General features: G+C 39.6%; 1 protein-coding gene across 2 annotated transcripts in view; it reads left to right on the forward strand.

Moving 5' to 3' along the window:
• Positions 1 to 22,333, forward strand: part of Fndc3b (fibronectin type III domain containing 3B) — a 338,390-nt gene that overhangs the window by 312,300 nt on the left and 3,757 nt on the right. For both annotated transcript variants that reach the window (XM_047563477.1, XM_047563478.1), the window contains exons 24-25: positions 10,035 to 10,201; positions 12,859 to 12,986. In XM_047563477.1, coding sequence (XP_047419433.1) covers positions 10,035 to 10,201; positions 12,859 to 12,986 — 295 coding nt within the window. The remainder of the gene's footprint in view (positions 1 to 10,034; positions 10,202 to 12,858; positions 12,987 to 22,333) is intronic.

Below are 22,333 nucleotides of genomic sequence, written 5' to 3' on the forward strand. Positions count from 1 at the left end.
AATTAATATTAAACAGTGAATAGTCAGTACAGGAAATTTAATTTCAACAGAAAAACAAAATCAGATGAGTTTGGCCTTACAGTGATGTAGTCTATATTCTTAACAGATCCAGCTCCAAAGATCTGAATGACTTTTATTCCAGTGTTATGCATGAAAAATATATCCCCAAGTAAACATTTTCATAATGCTGTGTTAACCTAATACAGGCATTAGAATAGCAGGACCAGTTGGTGTGCTCTAAGATCATAGTGGTGGTTTTGCAGATGCATTTGTTTTTGTTACTGCAGTGAAATGCTGTGCTGCCCTGACAGAACCGGAGTTGATGCTCAGCCTGACCCTGGCAGGTCTGTGTTCCCCGATAATTATACACAGGACCGAGGAGGGAGAAACATAAATTCCAGGAATGCATTTGTGGTTAATCTGTTGTTCAGTGTCAGTCAGACAGGCAGTGTTTTTTAAACCTAGTTTCCAGCAAAGCGAAATTGGGCTATAGAGTAGATAATTACCTCTTGCTCTCTGTTGACTTGGCTTGGCCGTGACACTTTCCTCTAGGCCAGCAAAACTAGAGGGACTTTGCAGGGTTAACAGTGTAATGCCTGTTGGCACCCTGCATCTTTGTGGAGTTTTAGTGTTTTTTCAAACTGGAAAAAACACTTGTTAACTAACTAGAGTGCCTGGGATGCATGCGCACTGAGGGAGAAATTAATTTTCTGTGTTTGCCTATTATAGAACAAACTCCTGCTTCCTTCTCTTGGTGTGTTGCCGAGTTCCATGACACAGATGGAAGGCAGCACTTAGGGCCCAGCCTGCAAGAGACCCTCAGCATTTGTTTCCAATACCTCTCTGGAGTAGACCCCTGTTCACATGATCATCTTTGCTGGATGAATGGCATTTCAGTGATACCTTCATCCCCACCCCCAGCTCTCAAGGTGGCTTTGGTCTTGATGCAGATGTCAAATCTCTTGTAATCCCTGATCTACTACTGAATTTCAAGATGATAGAAGCGTATCCCCTAACTTCTCTTTGCCTTAATTTCTGCCTCTATAAAATGAAGTCATGATGCTGGTCTGCAGTCCCTAGTTGACAGGGAAAAAAAATTTTTTTTAGAAACATTTTTATCTCTTAGAAAAAAGGAACATAAAAAATCAGCCTACAAAACAAAGAGTATTGCAGGTTGTCTGTCTCAGGCTAAAATGAGATATTAGTTAAACCAGAAACAGAATCCAAATTAGTTCTTAACCTCTCACTTAGATAAAAAATAAATTTGTAAAATGGAAATGAATAGCATTTTCCTCAAATTGAGGCAAGGTCACTGAAACAAAAGTGGGCAAACAGAAGCCTGAAAAACTGTGAAAACTGTGTCCTTGAAGATAAGATGCCCTCCATGTATTTGAAAACAAAGTAGCAAAGTGGGAGGTTTCAAGGTTCTCAGGTGGTCTTCTTCAGATGTGGTGGCATAAGCCTGGGAGGAAGATCATAGTTGGAAGCAGCCTCAGAAACTTAGACCCTATCTCAAAAAATTAAAAAGGGCTGGGGATGTAGCTCAGTGGTAAAGCACCCTGAGTTCAATTCCCAGTACTACATACACACAAAATTCTGACCTTCATTCTTTGAGTACAAGTAAATCTTTCTTTTAATATACCAAGTACAGTTTTTTAAAAAAATTGAAAATAGGAATTTTATTGTGTTTAAAGTATAAACAACAATAAAAAATGGAAAGAATTTTTTAAATTCATTTATTCATTGTAAAAAGTTTCTACCATTAGTTGCTGTAGTGAAATTTTATTTCTTAGAAAAGGAGTGTAAAAATTCAACTCATAAACCAAGAAGTGTTGCCACCTACTCAGTCACTTATGAGTCAAAAAGGTCAACTTCCAGCTAGGTACAGAGGATAGGAAATTAACCTCTTTTCTTATTAGTTTATTTGGAAAGAACTCTTGGCACTTTGATGACCAGTCTGTAAACAGGGACTTTGACGGACATCAAAATCAATTTAGGAAACACCCTCTCTGCCTCAGTGTCCGCACATGGTGCCATCTGCTTCTACCCAGAAATGGCAGGACTCTGTGTTCTTGGCAAAATAAAGGTGTATACTCTCCATTCCTATTTTGAGTATCTTTCATCCCCAAATGCCACTTGAATAACAGGAAACACACACACCACGGAACCCAGGGAAATTAAGTAAAAGGTGGAGAAGACAATGACATGTCATTCTTAATGAATATAGCTGTACTGAGCTTTTGAACAGCTGTTGATTTGTGATATTGTGAAATATGTTTTGAAAAATGCCATTTGAGGCCTTAGTAGACTACAGGCCATTTCAGGTCAGCAGGTTAGATTATTATGAATAGTTAATATTAATGGACCATGGTTAGCCTGTAGTGGGTCTGGAGATTATAAGACAGCAGCAAGGTAGTAAACAAAACTCTTAGCATAAAGGCTTATTTCCTACTGTGTATTTAAGTTATAAGCCATACAGAGCATTCTCGAATATTTCTTTTAAAAACAAAAGTATTTTAAGCAAACGTTTTAAAACTAAATTTTTTACATATTATCGTTTCCCTTAAAATGAGTTTTAAAAAGGAAAATGTGAAGATGTGATACAACTGAACTTCTGTCAGTTACACTTGAGTACAAAAAATCATCTTTCACAACATTAAAGCCTAAAATACTGAAATTAAAAGTATAGCTTTCCTCTAGAATTTTCCAAAAACATCCAGAATCTGTTGTCTTACCTTCTATTACATATTCAGTGAGGAATCCTAGAAGTTACTTGGTTCTTTGATTTGTATCTCATAAAAATTCCTGTCAAGTGATCAAGACAGTTATTACTGTCTGGAAATTTAGCCTTGGAGTGTTCAAGTTCATAGCGAAGGCTACAGATTGCACTCTGGCCAAGGTCTCAGTATGTCTTTGTGCTCCTAAAAGTTGCCACACACCCCCATGGAGTATTATGACAAGCAGAATTTTTTTAAAAAATTGTTTTGGCTTCACAGAATTGCAGAACATTTTTCAGTTTTTATTATTATCTTTTAGAGCAGTTTTAGGTTCACAGCAAAATTAAGTTGGAAGGTATAGGTATCTCCCATGTATTCTTGCCTCCCCCATGAGCAGCATCCCCTGCCAGAGCCATCCATTTGTTAGAGTTGATGGACCTATGTCATTATCACATTGTTATCCTGCATGGGTGCATGGTTCATAGTTACGCTAGGGCTCATTGTTGGTGTTGTGCATTCTGTGGGTTCAGACAAATGTTTGACGACCTATACCTACCAATACATTATCACAGAATAGTTGAATTGCTCTAAGCATAGAATATCGAACAATTCTTAAATCCCTGGTAAATTACCAAGAGTAAGATCCATGTGTGTTTGTTACCATCTGAGTGTTTTGTTTCTAGAGATAAAACAGGCAGAACTGAGGCATGGGGCAGTGGGTTTGGGGTGTGCAGAGCTACCAAGAATTCATTTTGACTCTGAATGTCCTGCCTAACCTTCCTCTCCCCAAGTGCATATTTTCAGAACTTGAGGGCATTTCTCCCCATTTTTCTTCCCCTAGGCAAAAATGTCCAGAGTTCCACTCAGTGGGCAGCACTGAGATCTGACCTTTTGCTCCCATCTTTGTGGTTTTTGTTTTGTTTTGTTTGTTTGTTTTTTTAATTTTTTTTAGTTGTTGATGGACCTTTATTTTATTTATTTATGTATGGTGCTGATAATCGAACCCAGGGCCTCACACATACTAGGCAAGTGCTCTACCGCTGAGCCACATCCCCAGGCCCCTCTTTGTGTTTTATATAGCAATTTGTGACCCGGGTTCACAAGGACAGGGTGCATGGTATTCACATGCTCCACTCTCCCCAACTCAAGCCTCAGGGAATGTAGGTGAGAGGGATGCCATTCTGGGGACATTTTCAGACTTCTCTAACTTTGGAAAACAAGAAATGTTCATCAACCTTGGTACTTTCCTATTAATAATATTAGTGTTACAATGTTTACATAGTATTAATAACATTACAATTTACTGAATGCTTCCTAAGTGCTTATGGGTTCTCCCTTTATTCTCATTTAGTTCTTGCAACAACCGCAGGGTGGAAACAGTTGAGGAAACAGCTCACCTGGTTAGACAGCCCAAGCCCTGGCCAGCTGAACTCCGCCCCAGGTCTGCTGGCTCCAGAGCTTACTTCATCACTCACTCTGTTGTCCCACAGAGGATGGTGAGCCAGCAGGGTCTGCACTGCATCAGAGCCCCATGAGTGCTCCCGCACTGGCCCCTTGACCCTACAGTAGCCCTGGGTCATGGGGCTGATGCCTGTGAAGGTCCCCAGGATCAGGCAGTGAGACTGGGGTCGGGTAGAAGACCTCAGAGATAGGGTCACTGTGGCCTAGGTTTTCTGGCAGTCTTTAAGGCACTGTGATACCACAGCAGGTGCTGGGGCTACATGTGCCTCCCCCTGAACTAACAGTGCAATGACTTGTGACCTCAGTGGGCTCGTACTGCATTCCAGAAACCGGGCTGCCCACTTCTGTGTTGTTTCAGTGCTGTACCTGTGAGTGCAGAAGCACTCGCGATGAAAACAGCGGAGTGGGCATTTCATTTGTGCTCCTTGCACACCAAATGAGATTGGTGATTTGTTTCAGGGAGAGCTGAATGTCTGCCATAGGCCATAACAGATGCAGCACAACATCACTAATTTAGATTGAACTGTTCCTGCTGAGTCATAAACCACTGATAGAAGAACCTGCGTGGCAGGAACTGAGAACCATAGGGGACCACAGGGTCCTTCACCTGACTTGGATCTCTGAAAGGTGGTCTGTGGTGCCAGTGACCCTGGGTTTGGAGCTGTTGGATAATATGATGAATTGGGCTCTATGTTCTGGGCTGAGCTTTCTGCCTATATTGCTGTATTTGACTCTTAGAATGGTGGATACTGCCCCCTGTTTGCAGATGAGAGGAACTGAAATTTCACAGGGACAATTGATTTGGCAGTAAGGGGCAGAGCTGAGATTGGAGTCTAGATCTTCCTGGGTCCAAGTCCACGTGCTCCCATAACTCCCAGCAGAGTGCAGAGTGTGGAGGACGGTGAAGGATGTCCCACCTTAGCAGCAGCATAGAACAGGAAAGTGGCCAAGGTAGAGCAGGTGTCACTTCTTGTGTAGTGCTTGCCTGTTGCCAGGCCAGCACCAAGGATCAAGGGCTCAGGGTTTTCCACTGTTCCTGACTCCTCGGGTGGGTACCCTAGCTGCTCTGAGTCCTCCATTCCCAGCTGAATTCTAACTACTCAGGGCCTCCTCCGTCCCCAGGCTGAGGGCATTGTGGACCAGGGCCTTCTGCAGCACCTCTGCTATGTCCCAGGACCTAGGGTGCATCAACCTGTGTGGGGTCCAAGCACCAACCTGGGCGCTCCGTCCGAGGGAAGGTAAGAACTGGGAAAGCTGCCTGGGTGCCAGCCTCGCCCCATGGCAGAGCCTGTGCTAGGCGCTCAGTCCCTGGTTGCACTTAAAGTCTTCCATCATTGTGCCTTGTTCTGATTAATTCTCTCACAGATCTCTGACTTACTTATTAAAGAATTTTAAAATTAGGTTGATCTTTTAAAAAAAAAGATGTAAAAGAATGAAGGAAATTAAGTTGATCTTTGTAAAACAGATATTTGATGAATATTTTTAATATCTCCCAGAGTGGTTCTAGCTACAGGGATATTAACCTGCAGAGCCTTCGAGACTGGCCACATGCATGGCCATGAATCACTGGCTTTGAAGAAAGAGTCTGACTTCTCCCACCTCCTGGAATGGTGGATAGTAGTTATAGAACAGGGCTGGGAAAGGGATTATAGTCTCATTGACTTATATCCTTCTATTATATTTTGGTTGGTCTTTGTAATCTGGAATTTGAGGAGCAGAGGGAAACAGAAGTTGCTATCAGATCAACATTTTTTACCAGAAAGTCATCTGGGATCAAAGGCACTTGCCTGAGGCCTGCTCTGTTCAGGGACTGGCACTTTTACCTGACGTCTCAGAATGAGCACCCACCACACAGTGTTCTGAGAAGGTTGGCCAGTGTGATGGTTGAAGCCACACAGCTCACATTCAGCTTTCCACCCAGAGGAAGCAAAATAACCACTATGTTCAACAACAGTCATATAGATGGTCTCTTAGAAGGTAGAGCAGGGTCTTTTTTAAAACCCTGTCTCCACAGCATTATAAGATGATTAACATATAGTGAGTGGGTGACTGTTACATTTCAGGATGAGGCTAAGCACTTGTATGTAGCCCATTTAAACCTCACAACAGCTCCATGGGTAGGCTCCATCCTCACCCTTTGCATAGATGAGAAAACTAAAGCACAGAGACTCAAGTGCCTGCTGGTATTTAGTAGCCCACGAAGCAGATTCTTGTCTTAGAACCTGCATTGATTGGAAACCTATCAGGCACCCAGATTGGGGGAGGGGTGATAGAAGTAGAAGTAACAAATCCATTGTGACCCCTTCAAGTATTCAGAATTAAAACCCTAGAAACAAAGTGCCAAATTGGTTGTTATCACAGGAAGATCCTATTTTCAGAAACCTAAAATTGAGAGTTGAGATTTCATTTTCTGGTTTATAAGCTGACTCATGTCAAGTTTAAAACATGCCCATGCAATTAATGAATTCCTTCGTTGACATGAATAAAATGAAATGAAATTAGAAATGACTATGATAAATAATTTCCCTATCAGAAAAAATAGCAATGCCTCGTCCCTCTCATCTTTTACCCCATCCTCACTGTTCTCATTCTTGCTGTTCTTTCTATTCCTCTTTTTTCCCCCCTTAAAGAAAAAGGTAAGAAAACCTTTCAAGTTTGAAAATTGTAAACTCTTGAATAATATGCAGACTTGCGACATCTGTCTTTTAATGTTTCCCAGTGCGTGGCTCCTGCTCACACCTCAGAGTGAGATCATGGGAAAGGTCCTCAAGAAGGCATTGGGTTGCCCTCTTGCCTCCCTGCCCCACCTTTCTGACCTTGGGCCTGCATGTTCATCTTAGAAGGCACGTTGACAGGGACATGGCCATGGCCATCTCTTTGTGTAGGTGTGGGACTGACTGTTGATGCTTGGGCTGTTTCTCCCAAAACTCTTAGAATTCCCAATGTCTCTCCTTATGTGTTTCACTCAGGAAAAGCTGTGTTGATGCCTACCATCTCTTCCCTCCACTGACTGAGGACTTAGTACCTGGTTAACTATGTGACATAGAAATTTGTTGCCATCTGTTTTTCAGCTCTTCCCATAAACATTTTGAGAACAAAATAGGGGAACTTCCCCCTCCCACCCTGTACCCCAGAATTTTCTCCCATGCCCATTTTGTGGGGAGAGAGGTCAGACAAAACAGTGATGACTCTTATCAGAACAAGAAGGCCATGAATTATCACTGCCACAGTAGGAAGTGAGCTAAATCAAGGACAGGTCCAACATGTGCTTTTTCTAGAAAAGGCTGAAGAAAGAACAGACTACTGTTTCTCTCATTCTCAGCTCCTTCTGCTGGGAGTACCAGGCAGCTGTTCCCAGCCTACTCTCCGAGAGCAATGACAGGCGTGAGGTGGGCCTCCAGCAGCTGCCTCACTCTGCCTTCACTGAAAGCAAGATAGTGAAATCTTAAAGTCAAACTGTGGAGGTGGTGGGGGGGGCAGGGGTAAAGGTCTTCAGAAGCTTCCTGGTCACTCTTTTTTTCTAGACACAAATGCAACTTTACTTTTCTTATGTTTTTAAGTAACACTATCTTGGGACATGAATAAATTCTCTAATGGCAACATTTTAAATTTGTCACTACTATCAGCTGTTTCCCCAATGCTTTTTCTAAATTGAAATACAGTTTTAAAGCATTAATGAAACACTGTTGTACAAGAAAAAAAAAAAAACAAGAAGTTAAAGGAACAAAATAGCTAGTCTAGAGACAGCAAGTTTTGATGTATTTGAAAATTGTATGTATGCTATTTGCTCAATTATACTACAAAATGAGAGCACTGAGTGCTTCAGTAAATGTCTCTGTGACAGACCACCACTGCCTACATGTATGAATCTGGGCACAAGTACATATTGAACCTGTTTTCTAAAGGAAATAACTCTCCTTAGAGCACAGCATGCCAGGAAAGCAGTATTGTTCTAATGTTGTTCTCCAGACTCTTACAAACTGAGCTTTATGGCAATTTTGTAATGAAGATCTAACACTTTCACTTCCTAAACCATGGCTTCCATTTGTGATATAATTAAGGGCAATTATCCCCGTTAGAAATTCTGGCCCAGGTGAGGCTGAGTTAATAGCTGTTTGCCTGTAGCATTAGCAAGGATGTCTTCATTAAGGTGGTAATGTGTCAAGAATGCTATGCAGGTTGCTATGGTATTTGTGGGTTTCAGCCTGAACTCTGGCTTTCCCTGAAGTTGAAAGTGCTCAGCCTTCAGTTAAAGGACTTCCTTTCACAAGTCAAACAAGCAGAACGTTAAATAGGTGACATGACGAGGGCTCAGGAACTTGATTGCAAAAGCTAGTACAAGCCTGAATGGAAGTATTGACTCTGACAAGTTAAAAACAAGCCGGTTATTTAGTCTTCCCATCTCTCCATCCATTCATCCATTCTAGACTATTCTTCAGCCATAGAAAAGCCTTCTGAAAACCATGCGCACTCAGGACAAACTGACCCGTGGAATCAGGCTATTTTCATCTTAAGATCCACAGGATCTAGCACACTGCAGGTGTTCAAGAACTGGTACAAAATGAATGCATAAATTGTGCTTACCCTTTAGGCCAATTAGGCCCAGTAGTTTTGAACAGTAATTCTATTACTGATGGACTTCCGGTGGTATCTGAAGATAGTGGCTTGTCCTCAGAGCCTGCAACAAAGCATTGGCAGTGGGAATCAGTTGACCTACATAGGAGGACAAGGCAGTGTGGTTGGATTAACTCAGGGAGTGGTTCTCAGAGTGCCCCGGACCAATGTGATTCAGACCCTGGATCTAACAAGGATCCCGGATGACTTATGGGAAGTTAAGTCATTTCCAAAATTTTACAGTTAACTATGTTTTTAAAAAAGTGGTATTAAAAGTGGGAATAGTAGTTCTAGGTACTTCAGTTTCATTGTGAAAATACTAAGTTTTCAAGACACTGTGGGAAAACATCTAAAATGCCCTGCATTTTTTTTTAACCTTTTCACCTTCTATTCCTAGAAATATTAATTAACAAAGAAGTGTAAAATAGTTGTGGATCAGATAGGGGAAGAAGCCAAAAACTGCCAGTCTGAATTGTCAACTAACCTGATGAATGATTCTGAGCACAATAATTTTTCTTTTCCTTTTTATGTATTTCCTCAAAGATCCATAATCCTAAATATCTTCTTGTCAGTTTAAGAAAGGGAGTTTAAAAGCTCTTGGGAAAATATACAAATGTTAAATTTTAAAGCATTTCCTACTGTCATGTACAACAAATTAGAAAAAATAAAATTTAAAAATTAAAAAAAAGAGTACAGCTTATTTCTCAAGTGCCCAGTTAACATTAATTTCACTGCCTACTACATAATAGATGGTAAGTTAACACTATCAAGTTTTATACATTTTTTCCATATTTTAATGTGTATATTAAAATCATTTTGAAATATTAGGAAATAAAAATAGGAACAACTGAGTTTCTAGTATCTAGACCATAACTAAAGGAATCTCATTCCAGTCTTTATATTTCTTAAATTTGTATTTTTCTTTTATGTAAACTTAGATATTAAATTTGAACATAACATAGCAAGTGGTTGATTCAGACTAGGAAAAGCATTTATTTATTGAGTTGGCTTACTCTGCTGCATTAGTGTTTTTTTATTGTAAACAAATGGGATACATGTTGTTTCTCTGTACATGGAGTAAAGGCATACCATTTGTGTAATCGTAAATTTACATAGGGTAATGTTGTTTGATTCACTCTGTTATTTTTTCCCTTCCCCCCGATTAGTGCATTAGTTTTCATCATAATTTATTTCTTGTAATTAAGAGTTCTGACAGCTAATGGATTCTTCTTCTTTCCCTAGGTTTATATCAATCTACAGGGGACCCAGCCATACCTACAAGGTTCAGAGATTGACAGAATTCACGTGCTACTCCTTCAGAATCCAGGCAGCAAGCGAGGCTGGGGAAGGGCCCTTCTCAGAAATTTACACCTTCAGCACAACCAAAAGTATCCCCCCACCCATCAAAGGTTTGTAGATAGTGGACTCTTGACACGCTGTCCTCTGAGAGTAAGAAAATGTTGGAACTTCGAGTAGGGGGCTCAGTTCTGTCCTTGAATATAATCTTGATATTTCTAATGTCAGCATAATAGGATCAAAAGAATATTCTAAAAGAGAAGGTTGGGCCATGGGTCATCTGGGGGAAATGTGAGCTCTTAAAGGAGAGGGTCTACACATAACATCTGTTCTCAAGGGTGCATGTTTGTTTATTGCAAGTAACATAAACATGAGACATTCTCGTCCCCACAGAAGATTAAAAAAGGGAACAAATCCCAGTGACAGACTTCAAGTCAGAAACGGGTCCATTCTGGTGTTGTAGCTCTTAGGACAGTTTGCCAAGTAAGGCTGGAGATCCTCCCTTCCCAAACACATTCAGAGGAGCAGAGGTTGGCATTCATCTTCATGTGGCTTTGATGCTTGGGCCAATGTGGGCAACTTCAGCAGCCTTTTCCTCCTGGCCTACTGCTCTCGCTGTGGAGAATTGCCTTTGGAAAGCTGCAGCAGCAGTCTTGAGTATTCTCTTGAGCTTTGTGAGGGAATAGTTTCCTGCTCTTCCTCCTTAATGGAATCAGGTATCGCAGATTTGTGAGACCCCTGTATATCCAAATCTTCTCCCACATCTCTCCAGGAAAGTGAACAAAAGCCACTCTACCCAGACCCCACTGGCTCTACTGAGCTCTTGTCCCTCTACTTTCAGCTACAGAGTTGTGCCTGGCACAACTGGGCAACCAACTTACAAGTCAGGGCAGACAGTGACAGGAGCTGGAGATTGCTCACAGACCCCCAAGGCTAAGCTATTCTCACCCAATCAGCATGGTTCTTGGATAGGTCTCTGCTGTCTGCCTGGCAGGGGAGTGGGGATAGCACTAGTGGCTTTATCCAGCTGCTGCTCAAAACAGCCCTGAGACTGATGGCAGGAGGATGAGTATAATCTGTGAGAAACGTCCTGGGGACAAACATGTCCCCAGGACTGGTTCTGCATGGGGGAACCAAGTCTCCTCCCACCCGCACTGAGTCGGTTACAGGAGATTGAGGGGCCTCCAGTGCCTGAGTCAGGGTCTGGCTTGGATTCTGAAAAGGTTCCCCATAGTTCCTTCTGGGACTAGTTTGTGGTAAATACCTTGCCCTTGTTCCTGCCTCATAGGCTCTGTGGCAGCTCCTTCTCTATGACTGAAAAATTAGTAGAAATGTGCATAACATGCATAGCCTCACTGCGTCTCTTAGGGTAGATACCCTGACCCTTTGGTGCAGCTTCATCTTTCAGCTCTAACAAAGATTACTGAGTATGTTGTGGCTAGTTGATTTGTTGGTACCAAGAACAGGTTGCCCCATTTGCTGATTACCAACTTCAAGGGTCCTCCTGGTATTGAGGGGCACTAACTTTGTCTCTTTGTGTCTCAAAATGCCTGGTGGGGATTTATTTTAGAACAGCATTTGCACTTCATGGTGCTTTTATTTCAGAATGGCAGTTTCCCCACACTGCCACTCGGTCGGGTTGTCTTCCTCCCACTTTTAGATTCAGGAAATTGTTGTCTTGGCTCAAGGACTGTTTAGTCTGTTCAGATTCCTTATTTAATTTCCCACAAATTGCTTGGGAGTTTTGGCCAAGTAATTCCAACTTCTTCTTTTTTTTTTTTTTTTGTTTTTGTTTGTTTGTTTGTTTAAGAAACCTTTATTTTCTTTAACAGTATCATATCATTACAGAATGGCAAGTAGAAATAACTACCTGAAAAGAATTAATTGCATATAATTAGAAATTAAAGTGTCATTGGGTTCGGAGAGGAGTCACACATTCTGTTTACAAAACAGAAAAATATCAGATATTGAATTAGATTGTGGAGATAAAAAGCTATGAGAAAATATTTTTTTAAATCTGTAATATTTTAAGGCTGAGGGTACTGCTTAGTGCTGGAGTGATTGCCTCATGTGCATGAGGCCCTGGGTTCAATCCCCAGCACTGCCAGAGGAAGAAGAATCTGTAATAGTTTAAGCGCTTTCCTACAGATTAATATAATTTAGCTTTAAACAAGAATGAGGACTTCAGTAGATTAAAAATAAACTAAAAATGTAAATATAACTTTATTTACAAAGACTTTCAGTGCTGCCCATTCTCTGGGACTTTTCTCAATGTCACCCATTCCTCAAAACCTCCTTAGGCTCTCACCCAGTTGTGCACTGTCCCTTTGGTGTTAATCTGCCTTTTGTTCTGTTTCTTTTTGTACCTGTCCCATACCTACTCTTCCCCTTTCCTCATCTAGATCTTAGTTTCCTTGAAAACAGACTTTTTCTCTTTATTTCCACATGCCCTTGAGGACCCAGCACAAGGACCTATGTCATAGAAGGTGCTCAGTAACCACAGGAAAAAAACAAAAATGGGATCCTGGGGCAAGTACTAATGGGATAATGAGAAAGGACTTGTCACGAATGGCTTTCTAGTTGAGGAGTAACTCCTCTGTACCTAAAGGGTTCCCTGCCGAGTTTCCAGGAGGCTGGGCAAATAAACTCCCCTCTCAGGGCAGCCACAGGGCCAGTCTGTCTCTCAGAGGTCTCATTAGTAGTACTAGAATATTGACTATTAATGTGGTACTTTGAGTTTTGAGCTTGGATATGTGGATTTGTATTTCAGCACCTCGAGTAACACAGTTAGAAGGAAATTCATGTGAAATTTTATGGGAGACGGTACCACCAATGAAAGGTGACCCTGTTAACTACATACTGCAGGTATTGGTTGGAAGAGAATCCGAGTACAAACAGGTAAGATCCAGTGTGTATGACACGTGTAAAGCTTGGGAATCAGGGTGGTTCTTTGCCTCTGTGCAAGGCGTTAAATGATTCACAGTACTACATCTTTCTTAAAAATCAGTGGTTGAAACTGCCCAACCTGTACCTGTTACCCAGTTTTTCAGAGTACATAAATCCTAATATACATCTTATTTGTTTGTGGTGGTATTCATGCTAAATTTTAAGTTATGAACCATAACTTGTCTTACAAAGAGTTTTAAGTTGTATGTTTGCAAGGGATACTGAGCACAACATTTGCTAGTACCAAACTCTACATATAATTGAAAACTAAAGTGCCAGTGATTTCACTATAGAGGAAAGGTAACCCCAGCCTAACTATTGTCCTTTCTGCCTGTTTTATAGAAGTTACAGTGAAATGATAGGGAGATGATCCATGGGCCCTTGAGGCCTGTAACTCAGAGGTTCTTGATCCCTGCTGGTCCTCCTTTAATGTGCATAGGAATCAACTGGTAATCTGTTAAAATGTAAGTTCTGATTTGGCTGTCCAGGGTGGGGACACTGATATTGATGGTCCACGGACCATAATTTGAGTAGCAAGGCTAATAAGTAAATCACATGATAAACCTGTTTAAGGGAACATAATTGGCATATAGCCAGACACCTCTTGGGGTCCTTAATTCTTCCTGAGCCATTTATTATCAGGTTCCTAGCCATGAAAGATTCAGATACTCTATGGATTTCCATCATGTTCTCTGGAATTTAATGAAGTCAGGATATAATGCTATTTCTTCCATTAAGAAAACCAACACTTATTCTTCACTGGCACTTTTAACAATTCATTATTTATATTGAACTTAAGGTTGAAAATAAATGTCACCCGTCCTCTGAAACATTAGCATGATTTGTGAAGACTTCTTTGTTTTTTTTTTTTTCCAGCTAGTAAGATTCCAGATACACAAGTAGAAAACAATTTAGAGTGTATGTTACATTGCTGGTTGGTATATTAGGTAATATTAAAGACTACTTGCAAATAAAATGTATTTTAAAAATCAAAGTAAATTTTGGACACTTTGTAAATATGAAGCATCAGAAAAAAAGACTAAATTGTTTTAAACGTATTTCCAAAACCTTTATCTTAAATCTGTCATTTGCCAGTATTGATTCATGTCAGCAATGATATCCCCAAATTTCCTATCATTCCTCTTAAATAGGAAGGCACTATACTTCCCTTTCCCTTTCCTATCTCATTTTATATGAACACCCCCTTTCAGAATAAGTAATTTCACATGTATAATTGTTTCATCTTATCAGAAAGATATGATTGTTCTCAGGTTCTCAGCTCAAATAGAAGAGAATTTTCCACATTAGATTTGGTTATCTTGAATACCAGTAGCATCGTCCCATTCCATAGCAGTGTCACATGGTTAAAATAAGAGCTGTTAGGAACTTCCACAGCTTATCATTTGACACTTAACAATGATTCATCTGCCAACAGTATATTCATTCCACATTCAATGTTGTATTTTAAAAACCTTTTATTCCACGTACCATGCTTTTCTACCTGTTCTTAGAAAAATGTTCTGCTTCTGGAAGCACAGTGACTACTGTTTAACAGTGAAAATGCCCATTATTCAGTGATTTAGATTTTCATTAGTAGATTGCTACCTTTAATCTACTGTTTAATGCTGTGTATTTAGACCCATGGATATTTGAACATTAATAGAATAATGTGCAATCATATATGTGCCACAGGATATTTTTCTTATTGTAAATAGCTATAAACACATGTCCATGTGTTTTCCAGATTTACCAAAGAACAGGTAAGGCTAGTAATAGTACATGAGAAGCCATGATTGAGTCAGGGACAATTTGTGCTGGTGTTTTTTGTTTTGTTTTGTTTTCATGGGTTTTGTCATCATCATCGTTGCTTCTCCCTATTTAGTAAACGTTAACTTAAACATGATGTTTTGAGTACTCCCTTGACTTGTTCTGCCTATTGAAGGCTATTTATATTATGTGTGCAGAGCAATGGTTAAAATGATTGTAGTTCAGGGATAATAGACAATGGGCTTTGAATTCATAGAGGCAAAGCAATAGAAAAAGGAGAGGTAATCAGATTCCAGGCCCTTGTGGTGCACTGTGCACCCTCGGTTACAGCACTAATCAGACAGGACCTGCTAGTGAGCTTGTGTTTGCATTTTCATTTTCCCTGAGACTGGTACATAGGTACTCAGTGACTGTTTCCTGCATACATGGAAAAGGCTGTTGCCAAGTAATAGGGCTATCTGTACCTACAGTGGTGGTGAGAGTAAATTCAACATGGGAGGGATAGAGATTGGCATTATCATTTAGTGAAAAAAAATCACTCATAAAAGGAGGATGTCCTTCTCCCCAAATGTATTCATGGCCTTCTGTGATGTTTTGCTTAAAGCATTGACTTAAGTTAGCTGATTAGCTCTCCTGTGTTCAGTTTTCATGATGTGGAACAAGCAGCATCTTTAATAACTAAGCATTAAATCCGTATCTAAAATTTCATTTTGAAAGATAATGCACAAATATATTCATTTGGCTTTTCTACCATTTAATGCACATTCTGAGCATAAGGGTCCCCATTCCCACCCCACCACCTCTGGAAGCTTGAACTTCTTTTCAAACATTGGTAATTGCAAAGTATTCTTGAAAAGGATAAAAATTGTATCTATGCATATGACTGACTTTTTTGTTTTTGCATAGGTACTTTAATATCTACATAAGAAATAAAATTATTCATGTTCATATCCCTGTTTAGACAGTAATGATTTTTATTGAAAAAAATTGAATATAAGCATTGAGGATGAGAACTTGTTCAACAAACTAGAAGAATTCATTTCTAGTGGCAGTCAGTACTCAGGTTTATTGCATTAAGAAGAGAACCTTTGAGGCATCTGAAAGACATAGAAGCTCCACCTTTAGTTTGATGGCATCTCTGGGTAAATACATCATCTTTGGAATCCAGTATTGAGACATATATTAATTCTGCATGGTATAAAAGGAAAGATCTTGTCTTCAGCAAACTGTTTTAAAGTCTTGGAGTCTACAGCACATCTTGGAGTCACTATAAATATCAGTGACTTTCAACACAGAAATTAAACAGTGAGGCTATGAGTATGTTATAACATTTTTTAAACTTTTAGGCAAATAAAGGGTCAAATTCAAAATAATATAAAATAGATCAAAATGGGATCTTTATAAAAGCCATAATTTATTTTACTGGGCTTTTTTAGATTCATAGGTTCTTTAAATGTCCATGACCCCTTACACCAGCAAAATTGTCATACATGCATTCACTTAAAATTTCATGTAAAAATGAATTTATGGGGCTGGGGATATAGCTCAATTGGTAGAGTGCTTGCCTTGCATGTACAAGGCCTTGGGTTCAGTTCCCACCAAAAAAGAATTTATATTGAGTTTCATAACATCCAGATATAGGACCCCTGGTGTTTTTTTGTTTTTTTTTTTTTTGGTTTTTGGTTTCTTTTTTTTTTTTTTTTTTTTCTTTTGTTTTGAAAAATCATTTGGATTGTGATGGTATCTAGCATAGTACTTTTTCAGAGTTTTTAGGTCCATTGAGTTGAAAAAAGCATTTACCCCAAGAAGCAGTTCAGTAGTCAGTAATAGTACCCTGGTCTGTCCTTTTCAGCTCAAGAACACAGTTGCCTGCCCAGCATTATTTGCTCCCCAGAGAAGGCCCACAGGTTGTCAAGATTCCCTCTTGAGCCAGAGGGTGGCATGAGGACAAATTGGCCTCCCATGATTGTGTGATTTGGTAGGAATTAATTGACCTACCTGAGCCTCAGCTCTCTTGTTGAAAGATCAGGAATAATAATCCTCTAACTCAGACTGTTACTGTGAGCATTGCCTCCATTCAGTCATGAGAAGGAACTGTTAAATGATAACGTGGGGCAGTTGTGTCTCCCTTTCTGTTCCCAGAAGAGGGGCAGTGGCAGGAAAGAGGTACAGATAAGCCTCCAGCAGCCCAGCATGTACTTTTCTCAGTGATCCTTCCCAAAAAGCTGCTGGTTACAGGATTTCAACTATACAGCATGTGCTTCTGAATTGAGGCTCATAGAAGTCTTCATTTCAATTATCTGGGTATTACTTTATACCCTCCGATTTGGAATAAACATGTCAAAATTACTTTAAAAGATATTAGTCATCAAATCAAGAACAGAAATAGTCTTTGTAAAAATAATGCTGCATATATACTTATTTACATTATTATGATTGGTGACTTCAATAAAGAAAAATCTTAAATGGAGCTCTGCCTTTTAAATTGGGTTGAGGCAAGAGTAAAAGCCCATAATTGTCCTCATGTCAAAATGAGTGAAAACAAAGGTTTACAAGGCATGGCCAGCTACTCCCAATGTGCAGAGCTACAGTCCCATGGAAAGTGACCTCAGTGGAGACACAACTGTGCAGCAAGCCGGATGATCTGGTGATTTTATGGCAGCATCAGCTCCTAGGTACTGCTAAGCTATTGGTGCCCGTAGACCTGCTGGAGACCCCAGGCCCGTGTTGATGCCTGTGTTGTATGCCGTTAGGCTCCAAGGTTACCTGACACCAAGTAATTGCCCTGGAGTGTTAGGTGTTTCCTGCAAGGGGGTCAGGAAGTGTGGTCCCGCAGCAAAGTAACTACCTTTACATAAGTTGCATTATGCTGCCATTTCTTAGATTCCTACCACATGCTAGACACTGTCCAAGAAGGTGGCTATGTGTTATCCCACTTAATCCTACCAGTGGTCCCTTGAGACTTGGTGTTTCCTTCATTTGGAGGATGGGAGCATGGCGCCATCAAGGCACAGACATTACAGAGATACTGAATTTGGGGCTTCTTAAGAGTACCTGGGGCTTTTGAATTTGTATTTTTGTTTTAAATACCCACCAGTTTATAGTCAAGATAGATTTATAAGTATAATAATATAATGATACAAATAATTTATTTTCATTTGGTTATATAAAATATGATGAACTTATTCTATATCCATTAATTTTACTCATTAAAAATTGAGAATCACATTTTGAGAACTTGTTACTTACAGCAAGAGAACACATATTTGAAAGTAACAGCAAAAAATATATATATATAATAAAAAATGAAAATAAAAAAAAAATTGAGGGAGACAGTTCACTTTAAAGCCCATCACCCTTACTTTTTTGAACCTGAAAATCCTTAATGTATTTCTCTGGAAAAATCTTCACTTCTCTGCTGTGAGATTTGACTAACTTCCCCACATTGGCTCATGTGAACTTGCTGATGTAAGGACATTATAGTCAGACCCCAGAGAGAGAAGTTCTGAAGCACACATGCTCACACACACTTGATGTAAGTCTTAATATTTGAAACATCTCAAAAACTATTCACATATTTTTCCCTTTGACACCTATTTAAAAACACTTTAAAGTGCTAAAATGATATTTCATGCAGTTTTTTAAATATAAGAAAATATAAAATTTCACTGTCTTGTGAGCAGTTATTAAAATATAGGCTATAAATAGCTTAATTAAACGAAGCCAGAGAAAAGAAGCCAACACTGACTGTCTGCAGTGGGCCAAATCCTGCGTGATCATCTGGACTTGATCTCATGTACATCTCGTGGTAGTTTTGAGAACTGAATTTGTTAGACCCTTTTCACAGTTGAGGCTATTAAGGAAGAGAGGTTTTGTGAGTCTCCCAGGGTCTCAGCCAAGACCCTGACAACTCCAGGTGTAGGGCACTGTCCACTCTCCAGTGCTGCTAGCAGTTCCTCTGCCTTGGACCTGCCTGAGTACTTGGCTCTGCATACCTGGATCACAGTCCCTGCGGGGGCTGCCTTTACCCTCCATTACTGGGTTCTCATTCTACTCCACTGGACAGTTGTCCATGTCTGTGCCAGTGTCACCATGTCCCCATTACTGTAGCTTTCCATTATGTCTTGAGACCTAGAAGGCAGGCCTCCCTACCCCCACCCCACCTCTCTCTCTCTCCTTTAGAGGGTCTTTACTATTCTTAAACATAAGACATATATTTCTTTAATGACAGTATGTAAAACATATTCTCAAGCTGTGGAACAGTATTATGAGGAATACAGAATAACAAATTTGGTTGGTTCCATGTGACTATGATTATTTATACAAAAGCAATAATTTTCATCAAACTTCATGAGATTAGAATCTTTAAGAAAGGGGCATTAGAAGTATTAAACCTTTGTTCAGCTACGAATTAATCCAAAAGGCTTATTTTAATAAGCATTAATGAATATTTCTAAAATATATTAGAAATACCACATTTTTAATTAATATACTGAAAAACAACTTCATGGTTATTGATCCACTTTTTGTGTGGATGTCTATGCCTGTACTAAATTCTTTCTGTTGCCTTATGGTTTGTGTGTTAATGCTTAATGTTCACAAAACTTATTTCTGGCAATTATTTGCTCTTTTTAAACAATATGGGATAAGAATGTCTACTCTGAGTATTTGGAAATTCTAATTAGAGAACATCACTGAGCATCTACTTTGTCAAGACACTATGCAGATTCCTGTGGAGGTAATAGTATACAATCCCACACTTGAAGTCCTTAGCTTAAATGTAGGGGGCGTGGGGAGTCAACCCTGTATTGGCAATGCAGTGAAAGGTGGGCAGTGTCCAGTTATAATAACCAGAATGGCTAAAATAAAAACATTTAAAAATTAAAGGCTAAATTTCTATTGGACTTGTCATTCAGCAGTTCCCTTATTAGATATCCATATTTCTTTCACTAAGCTTTTTTCTTAATGTACAAGAATAGTAGTATTCCTTTGCTCTCTTAAGTACATTTTCAAACATCTTCACTCTAAGGAGTTAGGGTTGAGAAATTTCATCAAAATTAATATAGAACATCTCTTTGAAATTATCTGAATTGGGTTCCTGGGAATGAAATGTACTCTGGACTGACTTTCTTTAATGGATATAGCCATGCAAATTTTGAAAACCAAAGAAATTACTTAAATAGATATAAGTGCACATTTATATCCACTTGCCAAAATTCTCTAAAACATCTGTGGGGATAGATTCTTAAGTAGTTTTCTGCAATAACATCATCCTTTGATGGCAGAAATTAGGAGGTCAAATCACAAAAACACTGCCCAAGTCTTTGGCACAGACTGAGTTGGGAGCAACTTTCTATAATGTGAGGAAGAAAAGGCAGTGTTTTCCTTCATAGGACAGCAGGACCCAGCTGGAGTGATCTGAAAGTCTTTATTGGAAACACCAGGGAGATGGTGGGGCTATGTGGAAGTTCTTGGAGAGACACAAGCCAAGGGACTGCACCCAGTCACACTCATCATCAGATGGGGACTAAGTGGGTGACAGTGTCATTACCCACCGGATGGGATGACAACTGGGCATTTCCAGCGGTGAACATCTCTGAGTTAGAAATGAGGTCTCACCTGGGGTCCACCACTCCCCTTATTTGCAGTGAGATTTTAAGAAGTTAACAGCCTCTCTGAGTGTACATCTATTCATTTCTAAAATGGAAGTAATGATATTCACCTACAAGTATAATTTGAAGCATTTAATTCAATGATGTTGACTTACCTTCAACATGTTCCCTTCACAAAGCATTTTCACATACATTTTCTCATTTGATCTGCAGATCCTCTCAGGAGTAGTGTTACTATTAGGTACTGTTGCTATCCCCATGTTAAAGATGACAAAACTAAGACTCAAGGTTGTTATGTCCCCGAGATCACAAACCTAGTAAGTGGCAGAGCAAGGACTTAGCCAGGATCCTATCATCAGTTGCTGTGCCTGGGAGCCTACCCAGTGCCTCCCAGTGGCCACATCAGTCCAAACCCAGTTCCCACAAGGAAGAACTAACTGATCTGTTGTTCCACTCTTTGATAAATGCAAATATTTCAAAAAGGTGTTACCTCTAAAAGAATTGAGAGAGGCTTTAATGACAGCTTTTTCCAACTCGATAAATATCCCAACATTAACTTACACTAACATAGAGGATCAGAATGAATCGTGTACCTGGGATGTAGCAGAGAGGGAAACCAAAGCCCAGATGGTAGTCAGTTGAGGGACCTGCCTCATCAGACTGGTGTACTGCTCCCAGAGGTTGGGAATCATTCCCTTCATGAGCAGTATTATAAATAAATAAATGAATGATTTTTTTTCTCACAGAGTTCCAACTTGAACATTTTAGATTTAAGAAATTCAAAAGTAAAGAACATTAATGACTACAAGTTCTCTTTAAAGAAAAAAAAAAACATTGTTTTCCTGACACCTCCCACATGTTGGTAACTTATAAATAGGCAGTTCCATAGAGGTATGGTCTGAACTCTTGAATAGCTGACTGTGTGTGCTTTGGAGTGATCACCATGACAACAAACTCATCTTAATACATTCATTTAAACTCATTGGAATAGTGAATGGCAAGAAAAGGTCTCTCAGTACCGCAAGGGGTTTTCTTTACAGCCCTTTCCTTCTTGGTTGCTCTATCCGGCTCTGTAACTAGTTGCTAAGGCACATACCACAATTTGTAAAGAGACGGGGTAACTTGCCAGGAGGAACATGCTTATAGTCTTACAAAGGGAATAGCAAAGCAGTGATGATTCTGAAAATGTATTTAAGAAGCAAACAATTGATTTCCTGGGACTCGGTCACTAAACAGAAATACAGTAATTAAGACATTTAAAGTCTGTTCATAAGATTGAAGATAAGGGAGGAAAATCTTAGAGAGAAAGGCTAAATATCAAATGAACAATGGAAGTCTACTCCCTTTCTAAACTGTAAGATTCTTTCGCTCTCTTTCAGTCTGCCCATCACTGGGCACAAGGCCCACATGCTTGTGCTCACTAAGGAAGGCTCTGCTTCCTGCTAGAAGTTTGTAAACATACACATCAGACTTTAGAAACACGTAGAGACATTGGTAGATTTCCAACAACTCTGAATAGCTGGCGAGAATTTCAGACAAAACTGAGCAACAAAAACGCTCTCATTTCTAGGGAATTATTATTAAAGGACAAAATTGACAGCTTTATTAAGACAGCCTGTTACTAGGTTGAAAATACCCATATCTGTTGCTTCCAATTGCTGTGCTTTAAAGGGTATATTTGGGATTGGTTTTAGGTTCTAAAGAGTAATTATAATAGCTAACTTTTACCATGTGGTGTTACATACCAGGCATGTTTAAGCACTTTATAGGTGCTCAGTACTACTCGGATAGAAAGGGTTCACTTAATTGCATTTCCTTTTTTAGTTGCTCATCAGCCCAGTCTTATTAATTTGGTTTAGTTGCAGCTGTTTTTCCTATGTCTATTCATTGAATCTAATATAAATTGTAAACCAATGAGAT

The sequence above is a fragment of the Sciurus carolinensis genome, chromosome 9, assembly GCF_902686445.1.
Source record: "Sciurus carolinensis chromosome 9, mSciCar1.2, whole genome shotgun sequence".
NCBI lineage: Eukaryota > Metazoa > Chordata > Mammalia > Rodentia > Sciuridae > Sciurus > Sciurus carolinensis.